General features: G+C 45.4%; 1 protein-coding gene across 4 annotated transcripts in view; it reads left to right on the forward strand.

Annotated features, from left to right (window-relative positions):
- SMARCAL1 (SWI/SNF related, matrix associated, actin dependent regulator of chromatin, subfamily a like 1) overlaps positions 1-18,094 on the forward strand; it is a 54,162-nt gene extending 36,068 nt beyond the window's left edge. For all 4 annotated transcript variants that reach the window (XM_005610591.4, XM_005610592.4, XM_014740277.3 and 1 more), the window contains exons 13-18: positions 3,711-3,781; positions 6,949-7,051; positions 11,600-11,782; positions 12,969-13,069; positions 14,061-14,157; positions 17,808-18,094. In XM_005610591.4, coding sequence (XP_005610648.2) covers positions 3,711-3,781; positions 6,949-7,051; positions 11,600-11,782; positions 12,969-13,069; positions 14,061-14,157; positions 17,808-18,026 — 774 coding nt within the window. In that variant the 3' untranslated portion in view covers positions 18,027-18,094. The remainder of the gene's footprint in view (positions 1-3,710; positions 3,782-6,948; positions 7,052-11,599; positions 11,783-12,968; positions 13,070-14,060; positions 14,158-17,807) is intronic.
- Positions 18,095-20,475: the final 2,381 nt, after the last annotated feature.

Here is a 20,475-nt window from a genome sequence, read left to right on the forward strand (position 1 = left end):
AATTTCTGGGTTTACAGTGATGGCAAATTATCTAGGCTGAGCCATGGAAATCAGGAATGTTGGGTGTTTTATAAATTCTGGTGCAAATCCCTTAAATTTGGGGGGATATTTGGATATTTTCTTACCTAAGAGGGGGAGCCGCAACTTGCCTCCCAGGCTTCCTGCTGGAAAAGTGTGTAAGGATAGTGCCAGTTGCTGTAAGTCCCACCTGTTGTGTGATTGTCATCTCTGCTTCTGCATACCAGAGTCTTAATGCTGTTTGTCAGAAGACTCTGCAAATGTGAAAGTGAAGGCTGAACTGCAGTGTGATTCTTTAAGAATCCAGATGAGAAGGTGCCTAGAGCTCTTCTCAGTCCATTGATGCAGAGTCAGTATCTGCCTCCATGGAGTCCTAGGAAAATTAAGAGTTTGTCCCTGAAAGAGAGAAATCGAGTTGGTAACACATTGCCTTCACTGTGATGCTGAAGCCAGATACTAAGTTCTAACAGTAGTAAGATAAATCCTTGAACATTTGGTTCTCTTTTGTGTTTTTTAATGTAAATTCATTTTTATAATGGAAAATCCAGGCTGAAAACAAATTTATGAGCTTCGTGCTTTAGACCATCAGAACATTTCTTACTCTAAAGCCACCAATTTGGTGAATCTGTAAAGTGCAGATCCGATCGGGGGCACCACCCTCACTTAACTCAGGAAGGGGAGCCAGTGTCAGCAAGGAGTTGGCGTCCCCTCCAAACCCTGGCCAGGTATACAGTCCTGAGTTGAAAGAGTTGAGATACCCAAAACCGTGGGGAATCATGATTTTAAGGTTTTAGTCTAATAAGGAGGCTGTGTGAATCTATAGAAAGACCCGTATTTATAGTTACTTTTCGGGCCCAAGTTTCCCTGCGATTTTGCACGTTATGGTGGTTCCAGCAAAGCTCTGCTGACCCGCCAACAAGTGATTCTTTCTTTGTTCTCTCGCACCTTCCCATCTTGAGGAAGACGTTTTCTAAAAAGCTTGAAATCACAGAAGCCGAGATGAAGCAGCCAATTATAAAATATAACGTCCAACGAAAGCTTCTTCTCATTTTCAGCTGAAATAATAGATATCTCCACACAGGCTAAGAAAAGCTGGCTCTAATCATCTTTTGTCTAAAGCCCTTTTTTGACCAGCAAGACCAAGAGCAGAAAAATGAAACAAGTCCATGCAGACGTCCCGGTGACAGTATCAGTTCACCCTTCTGCCATTTGACCATCCATTCAAATTTCCAAGATAGAAAAATAAATTCAAAGCCCCGGTGGATCTAATTTAATAGAAGTCTAGGAGGCAGGAACAAAGAATGCAGGTTATTTAAAATTTCCTGGCCTGTGTCTGGGAAAAGAGATGAGATCATTAATAGACTTGTATTATGTCTACCCAGTGTTGGGGAGGTTTTTTTAAGATGAAACTATTGATTTCTCCCACGTTAAAAATACAATAGATGTCTATTGTATAAAACCTGAAAAATAAAGAAAGTTACTTATAATAAGTAACATTTATTAAACATTTTTTATTACTATACTGTAAAAAAAAAAGATTCACTCATCTTTTATGTCACATAATTTCACCAGGTATCATTTGGATATTTTTTCCATAAAATGTATGTCTATTTTGCTTTAAAGTTTATATTATTTATATATACATTTATAGGTGTTTTCAAAGCAGAATTGGGATCATATAAACATACATCACATGGGGAAGAAACCAGATTACAAAATTGCATCGTGAACATTTTTCCATGTTAAATGTTCTTTTGATACATAGATTCTTTTGATAGACTATTTAAAGACTGTGTAGTATTTTCTCACATGGCTGTGTTATAGTTTTGCCATTCATTTTTGGTTGAACACTTATTTCAGTTGTTCCCTAATCTAAGTAATACTACACTGAAAGAGTAGCTTACATATGAATTTGTGAACATCGATTATATCATGAGGATAAATTTTAAAAAGTAAGTTGCTGGGTCATAGGGTGTGGGCGTATTTTGAAGGCTTTTGGTGCAAGTTGACAAATTGTTCCCCGAAGGATTAGCCCAGTGCACCATCCCCCCAGCTGTGGATAAGAAAGGTGTCTGTTTGCTCACACCTGCTTCAGCTGCAGGTGTTAAATCTTGGGGAAAGGTTCTGACGGTGCTTTTCACCATTTTCCCTTTCTTTTTAGCAAGTGTGGAGCGGGAGTGTGGATGGGAGGGATGGACCTGACCAGAGGAACGACGGTCTCTGAAGGACACAGAGTAAAATTAGAGACTGAGTTATAGACTGGGGGTGGTCGGTTTGAGGCATACACTTTGTGGGTGAGGTCATCACATGGAAGCCTGGCTCTGTCCCTTTAGCACATCCTACTAGGGACCACATTAGGTTAAAAGGCCTCCCCTGCTGCACGGGACCCTTTGAGGGGACAGAATAGACCTCATGAACTCTGTGAGCTCAGTGGCCACAGGTGAAAGGCTGTGTGGTGTCCAGAGCCTCGTCAGAGTCTACCCTGGGCCTGTGGCTGAGAAACAAGCTGAGACACACTGCCATGGAGTCGCTTCTTCCACTTGTCCCCAGGAAGTGTGAGTGGTTCACTTGGACTCCGGCCACAGAATAGGAGGGGTGGTGGCCGCCACTGCCACAACACGTAGAACGTGAGGTGGATCCACTACCCTGTCAGTGTCCCCACGAATGCCTGTGTCTCCTGGGAACCTTTCTTCTTTCTCCTTAAGACCTAGTGGAAAGGCAGTGTTTAAAGCCCAGAAGCTTTGTTGACCAGGCCTCTTTTCCCACCGCCTGACGTGTCAGTCATTGAAGGTGCAGTCTGGCACAGGCTGCTCTCCTGAGTTAGGAGTGAGTTCAGGACCACAGAGGTTACTTCTGTTGGTCACTTCTTTGTTCCGTGAGAAAGTTGTGTCATGTCAATCACTGGCCTCATAGGCCCATGCGCAAGGAAGTGGGGGCGTATATAAACCCATGCTCTCATGCTTGCTAGTGCGAGGAGATGGCTGCCCTACCAAGGGTGGCAAGACTATTTTTCATCTCTGGGAGCCCAGAGTGAATAGATGCTATCTTATTGTGAAACTATGTGAGCATCTCCTGTGTTAGCATTCTTTATTAGGATTTATTTAGATGCAAACTATAGGTAGAACGTGGTTTCTTCTTCTGGGAAGTCATTTACCTTATGAGGGACAGAAGCCAAAAACATGTGAATAATGGTTTTGAGATGATACCAGAATAGACTAGTTGGGATCAGTTCGAATTAATTCAGTAAGTTTTGGACAGAGGTGAGCCTGATCAGTCAGGTATGGACACAACTTGGCAGAAAAAAAGGGGGAGGCAAAAAACATGCTGGGAGAACGTCGTGTGCAACTTGTCACCAGGCGGAGTAAGCAGGTGCCTAGCGAAGCAGGAGTTTGGTCTCTGTGGTGGAGCCCTACCTAAATGCCTTTCCAGAGAGCTCTCAAGTGCCTTGCCTCGTTAGATTCTCACAACAGTTCTCCGAGGATGATGGAGGAGCCATAATGCCGTGTCTCCAGGACAAAACCAGAGTCCAGACAGTTCTGATAGCTTGGCTAAAGTAAGTGGATGAGTCAGGGTCTCCTGGCTCTGGCTCTCGGCGTTAGGAATTGTAAAGCTCTTAGTGGCGATAATTACGTCAGCTTATCCCAGAGTTCTCAGAGTTGGAGTCTTTAACCCCTTGATTTCTCTTTCCACAGAAACAGCAGCAAAAGGAGGCTCTCATTCTCTTCTTCAACAGAACAGCTGAGGCTAAAATTCCATGCGTCATGTAAGTGGTCACCAATTGTCGACTTTGCTCTCTCATCTTTAAAAAGAAACACCAACAACCAGTCTGCGAGAGCAGTTTGTGTAAGACAGGATCAGAGATTAGAATTATAGCTGCCTCTGGTACAAAGTTGAGGGCACCCTGGCCTCATCCCCCCGGGTGTGAGTAGGCCTGTCACGGCACGCTGCCAGGATGTGCCTGCCATCCCTAAGAAATCCTGCCTTACCCTGTGAACTGGAGCCACCCACTTACAAGGAGGCTGGGGTTGACCCAGACACTCAAGGGAGCTTGTCCTCTTACTCAGGAGAACCGTGGTCACTTGCCTGTAGGTAAAAGTTAGGGGTTTCGTGGAAGACCAGAAAGGCTGCCTTACGAGGATTCTCTGGTCTTCTCCAAAGACATGAAGTTCCAGCTATTATTTACCTACATAAAAAAGGCAAATGTCAAAGTTCGTTCAAAAGATTTGGGCGAGTGGCCATTGTCACACTTATGTTTCCTTCTGCCTTATAAACTAAGGCTGAAGTAATAATTTCTATGCTTAAAATTATTCACTGACTTGAAAAATCTCAATTTGTCTACCTTTCTTAAAGAAGGGGAAACCCGCTCACGTTCACATCTTGCTGTGGCAGAACCTTGAGGCAGTTCTAATGACGGCAGTTTCCCAACTTCCTCTTGTTTAACATTCTTGTGAGACTCTGGCAGGGTAATGGTCCATGTGATTAAATTACAGTGGAAGTGAGTTTAGTGTGGGTTAGACAGTGCCAAATTGCCAGTGGGGACCGAGCTCCGTGGATAGATTGAGACACACACAGGCTGTGCCACCCTCTCACTCGGCCTCCAGATGTGCCGGCCTCCCCAGCCTCTCCCTCCACACCCTTAAATGTGGTAAGAGGGGGAGTTCATTGCATTATTCAAATCTAAGGTTGTCCACAAAGACCACGGGATGTCGGCCGGCTCCCCTTCACCCTCCAGGCACTGCCCTTTTCTTTTATGATACTGTTACGAGACTAATGAACTCCAGATGTGGTTTTTATGGCCTGGGAACTTCTCAGAAACAAATCTGAATTGCCCCCACCAACCCCTTTCTCCTGTGCTGCTGAGTAACAGCTGGCAAGGGTCCTTTCCCTTGCCCCTCAGCTTGCGACCTACAGAATTCCACGTCCAAACCACCCATTTAACCATTTTGCCACCTCATAAATAAACTGTAGTTGTACCTTGTCTTACTCCATTCAGGCTGCTGTAACAAAAATACCGTAGACTGGGGGGTTTAAAGAACAGACATTTATTTCTCAGAGTTCTGGAGGCTGGGAGGTCCAAGATCAAGGCGCCTGCGGATTCGGTGTCTGGTGAGGGTTCTTTTCGTGGCTTGCAGACAGCTGTCTTCTCGCCACATCCTCACGTGGTGGAAGGGGCGAGGGTGCTTTCTGGGATCTTTTATAACAGCACTGATCCCATTCATGATGGCCAGTCCTGAATTATTAGATCTCATGACCTAATCAACATATGAATCTTAGGGGGGACACAGACATCAGTCCATAGCATACCTTATACATACTTTCTCAGAATTCCATGATAACTTGTATAGCGCTTTATAGTTTCCAACAGTTTTGAGATCTGTTAACTCATTTCACGTTTACAGCCTCTTTGTGAGGTCAGTAGAATAAGTCACATTGGCCCCGTTGTTAAAATGCAGAAACTGAGTAAATCTCACTTAAATCTCTGGACCTCAGAGTCACACAGATAGTAAGTAGAAATTAGATTATAAAATCTTAAAGCCCCAATTTCCTCTGCTAGTTGTTTTTCTTGCCTTTTTTGCTGTTTGTTTTCATTTGAGTGGACTTCTTTCAACATAAAGCCAAGGTCGGTGTGCGAGGCACATATTTCCAGCCTGGCGACAGGGATGCTGGGAAGCGCAGAGCAGCAGAGCCTTGCCTGAGATAGAGAGGGGAGAGAGCGTTAGGGAGGCTGGGCCTGCGGTGTTTATGAGCTGGCCAAGTTGGTTTTATGGCCTTGTGACTTTTTGATGCTGTAGCAATAAAGTTTTTTGCTTATATCATGCCAAATTTTATGTCTTTCAAACTAATTAAAGAAGATTCTATTAGTACCAACAATTCACAAATTGAACTCAAGGCCATGCCCTGGTTGGCCATAGTGTTGTTTGAAAGTAATTCTTGATGCTTAGAGGGCAGTCCACTTACCTTTCCACCGCCTGCCTGTGATAGGAAACCTTTGAGCTTTGTCCTTCTCTAAGTGTGGTGTCTGTTCTCTGTCCAGACCCATGCATGTGTGGGGACGACCTCAGGCAGAGCGAGTGCTCCTTGTGGCCGGGGAAGCACGCTTTCCGCTGCCTGTGCAGGAGCGGTGACCTGTCTGGGACTGAGGGTCAGCAAGGTCCCCTGACTGGGTGACTCTCCTCCCCACGGGGTAGCTGCCTTCCTTTAAGGCCATGGCTAAAGATAAGGGCTGGGAAGTCAAGAAAAAACACAGTGGATAGAGGAGAGAAGTTTATTAACAGGACAATGAAGACCAAGCAGATAAAGTCCTTTACGCATATTCCTTTCCCTCCGACAAGAATTCTCTTACCACTGACTTAGCTGCTGGCCCTGTAGTTTGCAGTCTAATGTGGGAGGGAGCTGGAGAGCTTCCCCTGACCGTCTCTTCTGTATTACTACTTTTGTCTCAATATGACACTTCCAGAAATTTGATTACTGTCAAGAATCCCTTAATCCCCTGCCAGGCATTTTCAGATCTGTAGACGACACTTCAGTTTGTATTGAAAACACAATATAATGATAGGAGCAGCCCAAGTGCAAACTCAATTATCTCCTATGATCCCAGGTCATAAGAATGTTTCCGTAATATACCAGAGACACATGAAACATAAGAATGCCTCAATTTATATGTGTGTGGCGGATAACCAGAAAGTATGGAAGAACTTTCTGTTTGTGGCAGAACGTGGTTTCCCCACAGCTCCCAATTTTGCTGCTTCTATTCGACTGACATGATGTATGGGAGATGGGGGGGGGAAGTTGGCCCTAGAGAAGCGGGAGGTGGGTTGGGGAGGGCAGGTACTCTGAAGATCTATGCTATAGATGCAGTCAGTTTTCAGTAATTAATCTCAACTGGATGAGTAGGTGCTTAATTTATTGTGCTGTCATTGTCGAATGCAGTGAATATATCCTGGACCTCCTGGAAAGTGGAAGAGAGAAGTTTCTAGTGTTTGCACACCATAAGGTGGTTCTGGATGCAATTACTAAAGAGCTTGAGAGAAAGGTAAGCCCCTTTGAAATTCAACACAGGATGCTGTTCTTGTGTGTGTGTCCCCTGCTCAGTTGTTCTGAGCCAAGAAGTGAGATCAGGTTTCCTGAAACATCGCTGAAGACTTCTGAAGAATTCTTGCTTGTAGAACCACGGTGGGGTCAAAATATTTTCCCAGCAGTGTCCTTTAACTTCCTCCGTGTTCTGTACAGAAATCCCTGGAGTCTTGCTTTAGGAACATCTGCCAGTGGGTCTTGCATTATTCTGTGTAAATAATTGCACAACGGTCAAGAGAGGAGGCAGCAAAAATCGTCTTGTGTGGGGACAAGTATTTGTATGAACATCCTCCTCTCTTCCTTCCTTTTGTTCCTCCTTGTTACTGTCAAAGTGGCTTTATTAATTGTACATGGCAGTGCACAGACTTCAGTATAGTTTTATAGTTCTTGTTAAATTGAGTGAGAAATATCTAGGATTTCCAAGGATGTTCGTTAAAACTAAATACATCATATTTTCACCTCCTTTTTCATTTGTGGTTAAATCTAGGACCATAAATTGCCTTTCTCTTCCTTCATCTTTCATTACACTTATGTACTATTTCAAACATACGGATGATTACGGAGAAATACACAGCAAACACCTATATGGCCCCCACCTAGATTTAATACATTAAATGTTTTGCTATATTTATTTCAAATGTTATTTTTTAGGTAATGTAACACTTAGGCCTCCTGTGTAGTCCTCTACTTCATTCCCCTTCCTTCCTCCTGGGAGATAATCACTATCCTTAAGTCCTTCCCCTCCGTATTGTCATACTTTAGAAGTGTGTATCTTTAAACAATATGTGGTGTTCCCTTGTGTAGTTTTTAATTTACATAAACGGTAGCATAGTGTAAGCATCCTGCAGTTTACTTTTTTGTTTAACATTATTTTTAAGATTTCTCTCTACAGTGTTACAGGTGTGGTTCTTTCACTGTAACTGCTGAGCAGTATCTCATTGGATGAGTGCCACAGTGTATCCGTCTTCCTGCTGAGGGATGTTGCATTTGCAGTTTTGGCTATTGTGTGAATATGTTTGCGTGGGGGTGTGTGTGCGCGTAGGTATGCCGTGTGTGCACAGGTGTGCCTGGGCACGCTCATCGGTAGGCTCACCTGCAGCTCTCCTCGGGACTGTGAAATTGCTCTCCAGGGTGTCAGTCACATATATAATAGCATTTGGGGATTTCTGCTATTGTATGTGCTCATCAACACTTAGTGTTATCAGACTTTTTGCTTTTGCCGATGAAATCTCATCTCATTCTTATTTTCATTTGCATTTCCCTGGCTGCCAGAAAAGGGTGTACCCTTTTATATGTTTATTGGTCATTTCAGGCTCTCTTCTGTGAATATTCTGCTGTTTTTCTTTTGGATTGTTTGTCTTTGTTTTATTGTTTTGAAAATATTCTTCATAAATTCTAGCTATTAACTCTTTATCAGTTATGTTTGTATCTTTTTAAGTTTCTGTTGAACAGAAGTTTTAAATTTTTATCTTAATTTTTAGTTATAATATATTTTGAGTTTATTAATTTTTTCTGATATGTTTTTTAGTTTTTGTGACTGGTTTAAGAAATCTTTCCCTACCTGAGGTCATGAAGATTTTCTCCTGTATTTTTTTTCTGGAAATTTTAGAGGTGGACCATTAATCTACCTGGATTCAAATAATGTGATGCAGAAAGCCAGCCAATAGAATTAAAAGCTATAATCCCTGGGAGGAAAAATCAGAGCTGTTTCTATTTTCAAGAAACCCAAGACAGTTAATTGGAAAACTATTAGAATGCATAGGAGTTTAGTAGGTTGCCTGGACTCCAAAGAAATAGACTAAAGTAATTTGCATTTTTTTATGTACCAGCTATAACTAATTAGTTAATATAAGGGGAAAAAGGTAGGTTCACAGCAACAAAAAGTATAAAGTAGCTACTACTAATCTCAGCAAGAAGTGTAGAGACTGCTGAAGACTTGGAGAAGCTGCGCAGTGTAAAATTTGATAAAACCCAGACGTGCTGGTCCCAGAGCTGGTGGCCAGGTGGTGGAATAAGGGGTAGCCCTTTAGTATAAATTAAAAACAAATGCATGATTGAGGAGTCATCACAAATCAGGTTTAATTTACTAACAGATAAAGTTTGGGTAACTGGAGGGGGGGAAACTTAAATGAAACTTTATTTCCCTGCTTACTAGATTAAATTCCAGATGAGTCAAAGCTCCTTGAAACCATGAAGTATTAGAGGCAAATATAGACGAACGTATAGCTGATGACTAGTTAGAGGAATGACTTTCTAAGCATAAAAACAATGAAAGAAATTACAAAGGAAAAATTGATTCAGATTACCTAAAAAGTGGATCCACTCTGTCACACACATACACAGTGGTTAAATCACAGTTCTTTTTGAACACTTGGTACTTTTTTTTTTCACAAGGCAGTTCGGCAATAACTTTAATGTGCACACTAATTTTTCCAAGCTCCTCTTCTAGGAATTTATCCTGAGGAAATAACCAGATGAGTCCGAAAGATTATATAAAAGAATATTAGTCATGGTGTTATTTATGATATTGAATAATTTAGAGACCTAAATATTCATCACTGTTAAATAATAGTCCATTCAGCCATAAAAAATAATGATGTAGATCAGTGGTTCTTAACTTTGTGGAGATCACTGGATCCTTTAAGAACCTGAAATATGAAGAAATTCAACTCCACTAGTAATCAAATAAATGAAAATTAAAACAAGCTACTTTTTTTTAACCTATCACGTCAGCAGGGGTTCTGGAGATGTGCGGTGCTCCCTGTTGACAACAGCGCAGTGAGCTGGACGTGCATGTGTTACTTGCCGGAAAGCTGTTTGGCGATTACATTGAGAGCCTTAAATTACGTTTTTCTCTTTGACCATACAACTTCAATTTTTAGTAGTCTAGTCTAAGGAAATAACAAAATATGGGCAAAGAACCATGACGAGGTTTATTTTAATCCATACTTTTTGAATATTTTATTAACTTTATTGAGGTATAATTAGCATACAGTTAGCTGTACGTATTTGAAGTGTATAATTGAGTGAGAATCAAGATAGTGAACACAGCCATCAGCCCCAGAAGTTTCCTTGTGCCCTTGGCGATCCCCCTGTCTCTCCCGCCTTTCCATCTCCAGGCCTTGCTGATCTGTTTGTCATTATAGGTTAATTTGCATTCCTTAGAGCTTTATAGAAATGTGGAATCATACAGTGTCCACTTTTTTTTAAATCTGATTTCTCTCAGCATGTTTTGAGATTCGCGCGTATTGTTGTGTGTATCAGCAGTGCATTCCTTTTTATTGTTAACCAACATCCCTTTGTGTACATGGACGATTTTTTATCCATTCTCCTGTCGATGGACATTTGCCAACCCATCCTTTTTTGGTGAAAATTAGAAATCCCCCAAGTATAAAGAAATAGATGACTGGTTAAATTATACTGTTGCTGATAAGGAAATATATAGCCGTTAAAAATCATATTTTAGAAAGCTTTTTAGTAATTTCATTTCCAGTATCATGTTTATTGAAGAAAAGCAGGATATAAAACTTTTTATTTTAAAGATTATTATACACATTGAGAAAAGAGTGACAGGAAAAAAATACATTGGTAATATTTTAATTTTTTTGTTTTCCTTAAAATGTTTATTATTAGAAAAAATAAATAAATGCCTCTTAAAAGAAAATAAGCTAAAATAAACATGCAGCTACCATATGACCCAGCAATTGACTCCTGGGCATTTGCCCAGAGGAATGAAAGCTTATGTTCATACAGAAACCCGTGCAAGTGTTGTGGCAGCTTTATCTGTAGTAGCCCAAGATGGAACCAGCCCAGATGTCCTTCAGTGGGCGGATGGCTCAGCTGTAGTCCGTATGTACCTCGAATGTGACTCCGCAGTAAAGAGGAATGAGCTAGCAATACACGCAGCCCCTTGGCTGAATCTCCAGGAATGATGCTGAGTTAAAAAAAAAAAAGCCATCCCCAATGGTCACACAGTGTCTGGCTCCACTTATAATACATTCCTGAAACATTGTGGAAATGCATCACAGATTAGTAGGGACTGGGGAGAAGCAGAGGGAGCCGGAGGGAGGTGGGGGTGGTTAGGAAAGTGCTACAGGAAGATCTTGGTGGTACTGGAACTGCTCAGCGGTGTGACTGTGAATGTGGATACATGAGAACTTAAGTGATAAAGTTGTATAGAAAACACACACACAGACATACAAGTGAAACTGGGGAGGTCTGAGTAAGACCCGTGGATTGGGTCAAAGTCAATATCCTCGTTGTGAACTTATACTATGGTTTTACAAAACATTACCATTGGGGAAAACTAGGCAAAATGTGCAAGGAATCTCTGTATTGTTGCTTAACCTGCCTGTGAATCTACAATTATCTCAACACAAATTTCAATTGGAAAGAAAAGAAGCCCCGGGAGCAGGATCAAGTGACAGACGACGCCCCCGGGGGTGAGCGAGGAGAGCGCGTGGTTCTCCCGCAGCCCCGGCCCACGTTTCCGTCCCTGTCCCTGCAGCACGTGCCGCACATCCGCATCGATGGCGCCACCTCCTCCGCAGACCGAGAGGCTCTGTGCCAGCAGTTCCAGCTGTCCGAGAGGCACGCCGTCGCCGTGCTGTCCATCACCGCTGCCAACATGGGCCTCACCTTCTCCTCGGCGGACCTGGTGGTGTTCGCTGAACTGTTTTGGAACCCAGGGGTAAGGGTCGCAGCAGACTTGAGTTCCTGGGCGTGCTCACGGCCTCGGGGAGGAGGGAGCCGGCATCAGTCGGGGAAGACAGGGTTTCGGCGAGCTGTCCTAGGGCCGGGTTCATCTTCTTCCGCCGGTTCCGTGTTTATACTTTCCACGGGTCAGTCTTCGCGCCTTTGAGGCACTCGCACGTCTACTGGCTCCTCATTAGGTCATCAGAACAACCTGTCAGGAAGCCCGATGACGGACTCCATCTCATCAGTGGGAAAATGGAAGTTGATTAAAGGCTAGAAGGAATCTTAGACTTCATCTTTCCCTGAGGAAGTCGGGGCACAGACAGCTCAAGTGCACAGCTGTCCCTGAAGGGGAGCGCGTGGCAGCAGCAGGCGCAGCACAGGGGGCCGGCCTGCCAGCCGGTGCCCCTTTTATTAACCATCCCTGCGAGCTGCTTTAGCCAATGAGCCAAACCGGGCCACCGCCATGGTGTTCCCTGAGCGTGGTCCTTGTGCCCGCTGGCCTTACCTCATCAGCTGAGGGCTGGGACAGCAGGTAGAAGACATTTGTTTGGACTCAAAATTTTCTGCTGAGCTTCGCAAAGAGACTGTTTCCCTTCCGAAGTTCTGACATCATGTGGCTTTCACAGGCCACATGGGTCATGTCGGTGACTGCTTTAATGATGGGTAACTTCAAGGTTGAAGGCATTTTGTAATAGAAACAGGGCTCTTGGTTTTCCTTATTTATTGCAGGGCTTGCCACTATATAGAAAAACCACCCTACCCCCTAGTCATACATGGCTTCTCCCTTGGGTGCGATATGTTTGTTTATTTAGAAGATAACTTCTTATTCTGTGGAGAGAAGAGTGGGAGGGAGCCAGGTTTCCTTCATTTGCCCTCCGTCGCAGCCTGATGGCAGGGCCGAAGCCGCTGTCTGTCCGCAGGATCGCAGGACCTGCACCACGCCCAGCCCTGAAGGGCCTTCCACAGCCATCCAGCTGCAGACTTAGCTCCCCAGGCAGCGTTTGTTTGGTTCTCTCTTGTCAGATGACGGGTTCCTGTAGACAGAGGCTCGGGACACGGCAGCAAAGAGCTTTGAGGAGAGAGGGCTGACATGGGGTCGGGGGCAGGGGGCTGCCTGCAGTGGTGGCTGAGCCACTTCGGGCCTTGACCTGCATGCATCCTGATCCCTGGCTGCGCAGGTGCTGATCCAGGCTGAGGACCGGGTGCACCGCATCGGACAGTCGAGATCTGTGGGCATCCACTACCTCGTGGCGAGAGGCACAGCTGACGACTACCTTTGGTACGGCCGGCCGTGGCCCGGCGGTGGGGGTTGAGCACAGTTGACCCGATGTCGTGTTTCCTTTGCTCCCTCGGTGCTTCTGCTTTTGCCAAGGTCTTCGGGACCCACACAGAAGACCCGTTAGTCATGCCTCCCACTCTCATGACCGTGTTTGGCCCCCATCACAGTGCTCACTGGTGGCTTACAGGGTGCATGAGGACATCGTGTAGGAATACGGTGATGTGGCTCCTTGCCTGCTGGTCTGAGACAAGGGAGGGGAACTGATTGTGGTGAAATGTAGATGGAATTTCATTTGTGAAACACTGTTCCCAGCGGTGAAGGCACTTGTTGAGATGAGGTGACTGCCCCTATCCCCCTTTGTCACACACGTTGGTATGATAAAGTCACATCTTACAGTGCTGCTGCTGGGCCATAGGGAGAAAGTGGCTCACCCTGGGCCATTTAGGGTTCGTTAGCAGAGCAGGGGTAACATTTCCAACCCTGGGGGTTCATGTCTGTTACCTAAGCAGAAGTTCCCAGAATGCTCCTTCCCAATCCCATCCCCCTTCCTGATAGGCAGTTTCTTGATTCTCTCTCTAGTTTCCACTGCTCGCCTCTGTTCCCAGGCTTATGACTAATGGGTCTTACCTTTGCATGTGTGCACATTGCACCCCCCCACCCCCCCCTCCGCTTTGTGTAGCAGATTTGTTAATTGGGTGGCTCATAACAACACCAGGTTCAAGATTGGTTGTAATGAGGCAGTCTTTATTTCCTGCATGTCTTCCAGTAGAAAGAATTTTGAACCTGGTGATATGAGCCCAGCTTGGTTGGTGCACAGTGGAGAGGGGGCATTATTTCAGGATGGGCGTTTGTGCCTCGAGGCATGCGAAGAGGTGAAGCAGTAAGCATGTCTCAATCCCGTAAGAAAAAGAAAGACGAGGGTGGCGGCATTTCACTCAGTCTGCTGGTTCTGTGCGGGTTGTATTCACTGCAGCTCATTTCTCCCCAACAGGCCCCTGATTCAAGAGAAGATTAAAATTCTGAGTGAAGCCGGGCTTTCTGAGACTAAGTTTTCAGAAATGACAGAAGCCACCGATTACCTCTACAAGGTAACACTAGCACATGGCTTGTCCCCGCTGGGGTGGAGGGAGGTGTGAAGCCATCTGCCCAGCCCTGGGGTCTGAGTGGGAAGGTGTGAATCACTCTGGGGACCTCCCCCAGCCCAGGAGCTGAAAATGATGGCCTGCAGTCTTTCTCAGTTCAATCCATATGTACCTTCCTTTATGGAAAATCCTCCTCCTGCTTCTGACATGCCCTCTGGATTCTCATAAAACCAGGGCTTTTAATTGCTGCATTTTCCATCAGTCCATTAGAAACTGACAGAAAGCTCCCCATGGCAACTTTTGAATTACTGCAAAACGTACATAGCAACGCCGCACATACAGCTGCGACAGGAACGCGTTCCAAGCACAGAGTGGGAGTGTTCAAAATAGGGTGTTGCTTTTAGGTAACATATTGCCCCCTCTGTTGTTGCGTTTTATTCTGTGTCTCCCCATGTTATAGAGGGGTGAGCAGAGATATGCAGAAGAGTAAGACTTGCCCACGTCACAGGTCCTGTGAAGCCAGCCCAAAGCAGAAGGCTTTCCAGCCCGGCAGCATTCCCTCTCTGACAGCCCCTCTTGTTATCACGGAAAGTAAGACGCCGGTGAGCTTCCTTCCGTGACCACATGGGCCTTGTCAGAGGTGCTGGGACAAAGGCTTGTTTGCCTGCGGAGAGGACAGCTGGGGCCCGGCAAGTCTGCCCCGGCCTAGCACTGCAGCCCAGTGGCCGCCACGGCCTCTTCCTCCTCCATTTCAGTGAAACTCAGTGGGGAGGAGCAGGAGGCACATAGACTTCCCCAGCTCAGGCAGTTGACCAGAAGGTGGGACTTGGGAGGTCCTGCCTGCTGGGGGGACCCGAGTGAATCAATTCTAGCAAGAGCCTGGACAGAGGTCTGAGCCTCACCCAGAAAGGTGGCCTGATGGGAGCCCATCAGGAAACAAGGCACCTCTCCTCTTATGGAATTACTGAGCTTCAGACGCTGAGTTAATCAACAGACTCTTGTAGGTGACACTAAGACTTAAGAGTCTGAGAATTCCATCTTTCACTGACATTCACTTAGCACCTTTCTTCCAAATGTAGTTATTGGAATAAATAAGACTCAGAGCTCATATTTTTTTAAGTGTAGAGTGTAAATTATCCTTATAGATGTAGACAGTTTAATAAGCCAATTTTAAAATAACCTTATTTTTTGAGCTTTTTAAAGAACTAATTCAGTTGATTGGCAAATATTTTGACATAGCCTTGGTTATTATATGCCCTTTGAAAAGAAAGAGCCTTATTTTTAAATGATTCTCGACCAATAAGAATGTTTACTTATAACTCATTTATTCATACTGGCCTCACCCTCAGTTACTCTGAATTAGGTAAGAATTTCTGCCTAAAATGCAAGTGCAAGATAATATAAATGGGATTTATCAATATTTATTTTGATTAATAATTATATCAATTTTTTTTTTTTTATTAAAATGGGGCTAGAAAATGTTGCTTCCTATGTAGGAGACAGAAGCGAAAGAGGTGATGTCTCTCAGATAAGCTGCCTTCTGAGAGGGGAAGTGAAATATACTTCCCTGACCTTGAAACTTTCCATCCACTGCTCGCTCCACGTTAACACATCGTGTTGCCATTGTCATAATCAAGGGCACGTCGACATTATTTCTGCGTGGAATAGGCTGCCTGGCGGGGTAGCATTTCCTGGACGTTTCAGTTGCTCAGACAGAAGTTGATGAGGCCGTCCCAGAGGAGGACACGTGGATGGTGTGGGCTTGACCTTAATGACCTTAATATCACTTCCTGTCTGAAAGGCGAGGGAATGAAGGCTGCAGGTTAACTGAATAATCTGGAGTTCTTACGTGACCAGCTCCCGTGATCAGTTCTCATGCAACTTCACTTCAGTAGTGTGGAGGGCTTCTGTGAAGGAAGAGAGGCCAGTCAGGTTGGAACCTGGTTACAAAGAGGCTGGAAAGCTGGGGGAGCAGCTTTAGACTTGATGAGGTAGACACAGGGGGACCCAAGGATGTGACAGGAAAACCTTAAAGATAGTGTGAGCCTGACAGGGACCTGTCAGGGATTGAAGTGGGAGGAGGCCCGAAGCGGGCAGTGCCGTCGAGCCATTGCAAATCTGCGCAGGGACAAAGTGATGTGGCCAGTAAGGAGCGTGGCTGTGAAGTGTCGGGGAGGGACCAGATGGGAGAAACAAACTGGGGGCCAGTTTGAGATACGAGATACAGAGTCAGGATCCCCTGGGGATGTCAAGCTGGGGAGACTATAAGAATGTTGGTAGATTGTCAAAACTAGGCTTCTCTGGACGAGGAGCTGGTTTAAGGATGTGGGCGCGAGAGGAGAGAGGGTTTTGGCTTTCAAACAAGTCTAGTGTTAGGGAACTGTGGGATGTCAGTTTGTGGTTGGTGGTGCCATCGAGTCAATTCCAGCTCCTAGCAGCCCCTGTGCACAGCAGATCTGAACCCTGTCCAGTCTTTTTGCACCATCCTCTCACCTTCCAGCACTTTATCAGACAATGCTCCACTGCTCTTCATTGGGTTTTCATGGTTGATTTTTTTCAGAGGTGCATGGCCAGGTCCTTCCTCTTAGTCTTTCTTAGTCTGGAAGCTCCACGGAAACCTGCCCACCATGGGGACCCTGGGGGTATTTGAAATCCTGGTGGTGTAGCTTTCAGCATCACAGCAACACACAGCCACCACAGTATGACAACCGACAGACAGGTGGTGTGGTTCCCTGACTGGGACACAAACCTGGGCTGCACTGGCGACAGTGCCGAATCTTAGTCTTAAGCTAGACTACCAGGGCTGAGATGTCAGTGGAGATATTGAAAATGTACCTCTGGATTGACAGATGATCAGGATCAGGAATTAGATTTAGGAGAGGTCAACAAAGGGGTGATAGCGAACCCATCGTGTGTTGTGGTTGTAACCACTGGGCATGATTTTGATACTAGACTCTTGTCGTCAATGCATAGGTGCAGTGGGTGGGCATTTTGATCATTTGTAACTTAAAAAAAAAAAACATTGGCCCTGAGGTAATATCTGTTGCCAATCTTCTTTTTTATTCTTCTCCCCAAAGCCCCCCAGTACATACTTGTATATTCTAGTTGTGGGCATTTGTAACTTTAAGACGGTCAGAAACAGGTACAGGTGTCTACTTATCAGTATGTTAAGTATGTGTGGTTTTATTAACCATCCTGAAAATTAGACATAAGCCATGGTGAAGCACACTGATTTGGCAGGTGAACTACAACTGAACTAACCCCTCAGTGGAGAAAGGCTTCGGAGGAAGTGAGATTTTGGGAGCTATTTTAATACTGAAATACTGATTTGCAAAGTTAGAAGGGAGAAAACCTTTCCAACATAAATTGTAGTATGAGATCAGGTTCTCTGATGCTCTCACCACCATTTCTTTTTTTTTTCTTTACCCACCAAGCAGCCGGGAAGATAAGATATCAGACACCATGGCAGTAAGGCTGCTTTAGTGATGAATAGTTTCCTGGGCAGGTCTGCACTGGCCGTCGGGCAGCGCTGGACGTGATAGGATGCCTGGTCCCTCACCTTCGTGTCCTCTCGCCAGCCAGAGCAGCAAAGGGAGAGTCAGTGTGTTGGAGCCTAGCAGCTTCTTTTCATCTTTTCTTTTCTTTCCGTGGTGAAGGACCCAAAGCAGCAAAAGATCTATGACCTATTCCAGAAGTCCTTTGAGGAAGACGGAAGTGACATGGAGCTCCTGGAGGCAGTGGAGTCCTTTGACCCCGGAAGTGGTTCTCAGGACACAGAAGACACCCTGGATGAAAGCACGTTGACGGGCAGTCCACTGAAGAAAAGGAGGTTTGAATTTTTTGATAACTGGGACAGCTTCACCTCTCCCCTATAAGAGGGGCAAAAAAAGCATTTAAAAATCACGTAATTCATTAAAATAAAATAAGACATTTCGTTTTTAAAGCCTGTGCTTCTCTTGTCATTATGGCAGCATCTCGGTCTCCCACCCGGGGGAGGGACCAGGCCAAGGGTCAGTGTCTCCTTTCCAACATGATGATGTGCGGGTTTGCGGGGGTCTTAATCAGCCTTAGCTTTTCTGGCTGAGAAAAGAGACAGGAGGTGGTTGTAGTGGTAATTCACATTCTTTAAATAACGAGGTGCTTCCCACTCAACCCCCCAAATGTGGATATTTAACGTTTATTGATTCAACAAGTATTTATCGAGCACCTCATGGGCGCCAGGCATGTTCTAGGTGCTGGCAGTAACTCGCCGAACAACAGAGAAGCACGTACTCCTCTGCTGAGACGATCGTGTAATGAGAGAAGCGATAGTTGTGTGTCCTGTGGAGAAAAATAAAGGAAGGGTTTAGAGCCGAGGGCGACAAGCTTTCTCTATAAATAGCCAGATAGTAAATATTTTGGCCTTTATGGGTCAGGACATCCCTGCTGAAACTACTCAACTCTGCTGCTGTTGTGCGAAAACAATGATAAATGATCTGGAAACAAATGATCACGACTCTTTTCCAATATAACTCCGTTACGGACACTGAAATTTGAATTTCATATCATTTGCACGTGTCACGAATTGTCATTCTTTTGATTTATTTCCAACCATTTAGAAATGCAAAATCTGCACCCAGCTACACAGGCCATACAGAAACAGGCCGTGGGCAGGATCTGGCCCCCGGACCATCGTTTGCTGATCCCTGGTTTAGAGCAGCATTGCCCAATAGAAATACAGCATGAACCACATATGTGATTTCAATTTTCTAATAGAGTATTTTAAAAAATAAAGATCAGATTAGTCATATTTTATTTAACCCAATGTATTCAAAATATTGTCATTTCAACATACTGTTACTGTTAAAAAGTTACTGAAAAACTTTACATTCTTTTTTTTTTCCTACTAAGTCTTCAAAATCCAGTGTTTATTGGACACTAACAGCACATCTCAGTCTGGACTAGCCACGTTTCCAGTGCTTGGTGGCCACTTGTGGCTGGTGGCTCCTGTGCTGGACAGCCAGGCGTAGAGAGTGATGAGGGAGCCAAGTATGAGGTGGGAGGAGTGCTAGGTGATGACATCGAGAGGCAGACGGGCAGGATGATGTGGAGCCCCCAGGTCCTGGTCAGGAGTGGGACCGTGTTGACTTGGAACGTGAATGGAAGCCACTGACTGGTTTTGAGCAGGCGTGTGAGGCAAGCCGATTTTGTTTTTAAAGGATCACCCAGTTTGTGGGTAGGAAATAGACCAGAAGGATGGACGGAGGGAACGACTGGGGAGGAGGCTGAGGAGACATTGCAGCGACCTTGGAGGACATGCTGGGGTGGCCGGGCTGAGTATCAGTGTGAAGGAGGTGAGAAGTGGTCAGATTCTGGGTCTGTTTCAAAGGTAGAGCTGAAAGGAATTGCAGATGCATCGACCATGGGGCATCTGAGGAAGAGAAGAGTTAATCCTGAGACCCAGGGTTTTGCCTGAGCAAAGTGGTAGTGCTATCAACTGAGATAAGAAGACTGGGAAGAATAGGTTGGGGGCAGGGTGAGTGAGGGGTTTGCTATATACTTGAGGAGTTTGGAATAGCTGGTAGATGGCCTGTGGCAGACCTGGAGCCACCCTGCCCAGCTCCCCCTCCCTGGAGGGACTTGCTGCCCAGCTTCAGGGATGCAGTAAGCAGATGGCCTCTGCCTGGCCACAGCTTCCAGGTTGGACTCAGTCCACGGAAGGCCACTTTGTCCAAGGTCACACCCATCCTGGGGCAGCCTGCATCGGTGACTGAGCAAGGCGGGCATAAAGGCCGGGCCATTTGGGTCTGCTGCAGAGCTCCCCACTCCCTGCTGGGTTGTCTGAGGCTCTTTCAGGCCTGCGTCGCGGCCCAGCCCTGCTTCCTCTGTCTTCCTGTCACAGGCCTTGATCTCTAATAACACCTTGCACCCCAGACTCCATCTCAGTGTGTTTCCAGCAAACCCACCCTGTGGCAAGATCCACGTGGAGATGTTCTGCAGGCAGTGGGATGTCCGAGTCTTTGGCCTGTAGCTGTGGATTCTGCGCTCCCCAGGTAGAGGTGGTGGTTACAGCCCTGGGGCTGGGTGAGAGCGCCTCGGGCGCCTGGTGGCTTCAGGAAGAAAGCAGATCTGACTGTCCCCAAACACTCCAACGTTTGGGGTAGGGAAGAGGAGAAGGAGACCAAGCAGGAAATTAAAGGAGGAAGAAAACCAAAATGGGTGTCCAGGAAAGGGATTTTTTTTTAAGTATTTCAAAAAGGAAGGAGTTGCTGCTTTAATTGGTATTGTAGGAAGACAGCGGGCCAGCCTAAGTGAAGGGTTAGAGTTAGCCCAGTTTTCTTGGCA

Source organism: Equus caballus, chromosome 6 (assembly GCF_041296265.1).
Source record: "Equus caballus isolate H_3958 breed thoroughbred chromosome 6, TB-T2T, whole genome shotgun sequence".
Lineage (NCBI taxonomy): Eukaryota > Metazoa > Chordata > Mammalia > Perissodactyla > Equidae > Equus > Equus caballus.